Raw genomic sequence first — 4,202 nt, 5'->3', positions numbered from 1 at the left:
TCAATACATAAAATCAGTTATTTAACAATATGAGGTGTTTAATTTATTTTTAACATTGTATTTTTATACATTTATGCTAGGGTTGCCCAAGTCTAGTTTTCCAGAGCTACCATCTGCAACTTTAGATGGTTCCTTCTCTAACACACCTGGACCATTGATAAGCCTCTACAGAACTGAATGAGGGAAGTCAACCTTTTGTCTGGGGTGTTTTAGCAGGGATGCACTCCTGATTTGTACCGTCAATGTGGCCTGTTGAGGGTGGCCAATATGCTGAAGTGGCCCTCGGTGAAATTGAGTTTGACACCCCTGCTTTAGACCAATACAAAAAAGGATTTTTAGAAATCTTGGAAAAGTGTGAACATGAAAAGTATGAGCATGTTCAGCACTCAGTACTTAGTTGGTGCTCCTTTTGCCCAAATTACTGCAGCATTGTGGTGTGACATGGAGTTGATCAGTCTGTGGCACTGTTCAGGTGTTATGAGAGCCCAGGTTGTCCTGATGATGACCTTCAGCTATTCTGACTTATTGGATCTGGTGTATCACATCTTCCTCTTCACAATAGCCCATAGAGTTTCTATGGAGTTGAGGTCAGGCGAGTTTGCTGGCCAATTAAGAGCAGAGATGCCACGGTCCTGATACCAGGTACTGGTGCTTTGGCACTGTGTACAGGTGCCAAGTCCTGTTGGAAAATCAAAGTTTTCAGCAGCAGGATGCATGAAGTACTTCAGATAATCCAGCCACATACAGAATAATGATGTTTTTTTCTTCTTCAGTGGGGGATGTTGGCTGTTTTCTTGAAATCATGTATGCCTTAATATAGGTTCAGTTTAGAGAATCCAATGCTTTCAAGTGCCTTGTCCTTCATGGCCAAGGAATGGCCATGACTCTAATCCTAACCATCATTACAAAATGAATGAACATAATGCACAATTGAAAGTTAGCTTCTGTGTAGTCAGATTTGATCATACTTTTAAATGTCAGTGTAGAGTTTAACTTTAACCTCCATAGGGACATATCACTTACTGGATTTGCTCTTTCAGGCCTTGGTCATAAGCAACGCAGCACGGCGCACATCAACTGTGGGAGAAATTGTCAATCTGATGTCTGTGGATGCTCAGCGCTTCATGGATCTGGTCACATACATCAATATGGTTTGGTCTGCCCCACTGCAGGTGGTGCTAGCCCTCTATTTTCTCTGGCAGGTAAATTTACCGAGAATGTAAAGCTGCTGTTTAAATTATTGATTGCTGATGCTTTTCTGTCAGTTTTCTTGAGGGCAAATTTCTCATTTTATCTGTTTATTTGTCCAGAACTTGGGTCCATCTGTCCTAGCAGGAGTAGCTGTGATGGTTCTGATGGTTCCGATTAATGCCGTGATTGCCATGAAAACTAAAACATACCAGGTACACCATCTCACAACTCCTCACCTCTGGTTGTCTGTATCCTAATGACTCTTCACAATAAATACATGGCATGGTTAAACTCATCTTTTGCTGTAATCATGTGTTGAACAGGTGGCTCAGATGAAAAGCAAGGACAGTCGTATTAAGCTAATGAATGAGATGCTGAATGGCATAAAGGTGCTAAAGCTCTATGCATGGGAGCTGGCCTTCAAAGAAAAGGTGTCAGAAATCCGGGAGAGTGAGCTGCGTGTGCTGAAGAAGACAGCTTACCTGGGTGCCATGTCCACCTTCACCTGGGTCTGTGCTCCCTTTCTGGTGAGTCCTTCTCTGAGAGAATGATGTTCATCATTCCACTTCTTCTCTGCCGATAAAAACATTTAAGTGATTAAAAACACATAAAAATGTTAAAATAATTCTGAGTGTTTTCTGCTGCTCTACAGGTTGCCCTGTCCACTTTTGCTGTGTATGTGCTGATTGATGATCAGAACGTGCTCGATGCGCAGAAGGCCTTTGTGTCACTGGCACTTTTCAATATTCTGCGCTTTCCTCTCAACATGCTACCGATGGTCATAAGTAGCATTGTGCAGGTTGGTGCACTTCTAGTCCTCTTGGCTAGCTCTCACTGCTGTATTGGAGTATGTTGTTTGCAATTCACAATCCTCACCTCAAAGATAATTGTTCCCATGCCAACTAACCGCATCACAACCCTCCACTGCCCCCCCCCATCTGATTTATTCTTCCTCTGCTGTATCTGAGGGACCCTCAACTTTTGTTTGATACTAACCTGTTACAAAATTTACCACTTTTACACAGCCTCAATGTGTGGAGACGTGCTTTACTTAAGTGTGCGCCAACTACAAGGGGGTCACACTCCTAAACCTTCCTAGCAAGATCTATTCAGGAGTTATGGAGAAGGGGTCCATTGGATAGTTAATTAAAAGATTCATTGGATAGTCAAATCTTTGATTCAGGAAGAGCAGTGTGGTTTTTGTCTTGGTTGTGGAACACTGGAGCAGCTCTACACTCTCGGCAGGATCCTGGAGGGTGCATGGGAGTTCACCTAACCAATCTATATGTGTTTTGATCCTCTGGGGGTTACTCCAGGAGTATAGGCCACAAGGCCCTTTTATACTGGCTGTTGGGCCCCTGTGTGGCCACTGTCAGTCTGGTTCACATTGCCAGTACTAAGCCAGGCTTGTTTCCAGTGAGAGTTGAACTATGCCAAGGTTGCCCTTTGTCGCTTGTGTTAAATCCAAATTAATTCATCAGTTAGTGGATATAAAGGGATGATAATGCTGATCACATTTAGAACCGCCCCATGATATAAATGAACTAAACAGCTGCATAAGGCCCCCCAGGACTTCAGGGGCCCCATAAATGCTCACATTTTAATACAAACCATAGACATAGAATTTCAACATTTGTTTATTCAAAATGATATTGCTATTAAGTGGTTTCAGCAGAGATTAATTAAAAGATTCTAATTTGTTTAAAATTTTAATTTAAGATTTTAAGTAGCTGGCAAGTTTACTTTGTTAAAGGTCAAAGAACAATCTTCATAGTTTGTTTTGTTACTACAGCTACAATCTGGTGCTGTGAGTTTGATCTTTGAGTTTGAACTCTGTTTGTTCATAAATGCATCTCAGTAAACCTTCAACCTTTAATTTTTATTGATTGCTTTTAAGGTTGGCCAATTAAACTAACCTCACTCTCTCAGATTTCATTAAATTTATGTTGAAACCAGGGTCAGCCCAAGGCAAAGCAAACTAAGCAGCTGCTGTGAGAAAATCTATTCTTTGTCCAAGTGAACAGATACTCAGACTTGAGACAGCTGATGTCCGGAGGACCTTGAGAAGACTCAACATCCATAAATCAGCAGGCCTGGATAACATACCAGGTCTGGTTCTCAAAAACCGTGCTGGCCAGCTGGCTTACGTCCTCTTGGACATATTTAAGACCTCGCTGACCCGTACTGTTGTTCCATTCTGCCTCAAGACGGCCATCATCATACCAGAGCCCAAAACAGCAACAATCTCATCACTGAACAACTACCTTCCTGTTGCACTAACTCCAATCAGGATGAAGTGTTTCGAGAGGCTGGTGAAGGATCAGATCATGTCAAACCTTCCTTCCTCATTTGATCTGCTCCAATTTGCCTGCAGCTCCAACCGCTGCCCAGAGGATACTGTTTCCACCACACTGCACTGTAGCCTGAAACACATGGAGGAGAAGAATACTCGTGCAAATTTTGTTTCTGCACTTCAGCACAGCATCCAACAAAATCATCCCCCAGCACTAGGTGAGCAAACTAGCTCCTCTTGGGCTCATCACCTCCACATGCAACTGGCTGCTGAGTCATGGACGCTGATAATCCATGACTGCCATGTCAGTGGGTCTCATCAGGGACACAATGGTGGTGGTCATCAGGGGCAACAACGAACTGGCCTACAGGAAAGGGGTGAAACATCTGGTGGACTGGTGTGATACAAACAATTTAATCCTGAAGGCTAACAACACAAAAGATATAATTGTTTTCAGGAAAAATCAGCCAAGTCACACATCCTCTTCATCAATGATGTTGCAGTGGAGCAGGTCAGAAACATTACATTTTTAGAGATACGGATCACTGACACTTTGACCTGGTCCTTCCAAACCTCTGGCCTGGTGAAGAGAGATCAGTAATGTCTCCACTTTTTTGGGGTACCCCAAGGTTCAATCTCAGGACCCCTCCTATTCAATATTTATATGCTTCCACTGGCTCAGGTTATAACAGGAAATAAGATCAGCTACCATAACTAC

At 42.8% G+C, this 4,202-nt stretch overlaps 1 protein-coding gene across 1 annotated transcript in view; it reads left to right on the top strand.

Annotated features, from left to right (window-relative positions):
• abcc1 (ATP binding cassette subfamily C member 1 (ABCC1 blood group)) overlaps positions 1 to 4,202 on the top strand; it is a 111,517-nt gene that overhangs the window by 38,369 nt on the left and 68,946 nt on the right. The window contains exons 10-13 of the mRNA XM_016666015.1: positions 987 to 1,202; positions 1,311 to 1,403; positions 1,515 to 1,718; positions 1,844 to 1,990. Of these exons, the coding sequence (XP_016521501.1) occupies positions 987 to 1,202; positions 1,311 to 1,403; positions 1,515 to 1,718; positions 1,844 to 1,990 (660 nt within the window). The remainder of the gene's footprint in view (positions 1 to 986; positions 1,203 to 1,310; positions 1,404 to 1,514; positions 1,719 to 1,843; positions 1,991 to 4,202) is intronic.

This window comes from Poecilia formosa, unplaced genomic scaffold (assembly GCF_000485575.1).
Source record: "Poecilia formosa unplaced genomic scaffold, Poecilia_formosa-5.1.2 Scaffold647, whole genome shotgun sequence".
Taxonomy (NCBI): Eukaryota; Metazoa; Chordata; class Actinopteri; order Cyprinodontiformes; family Poeciliidae; genus Poecilia; species Poecilia formosa.
The sequence above is the reverse complement of the archived record's forward strand: the minus strand, read 5'-3'. Positions and strand labels throughout refer to the sequence as shown.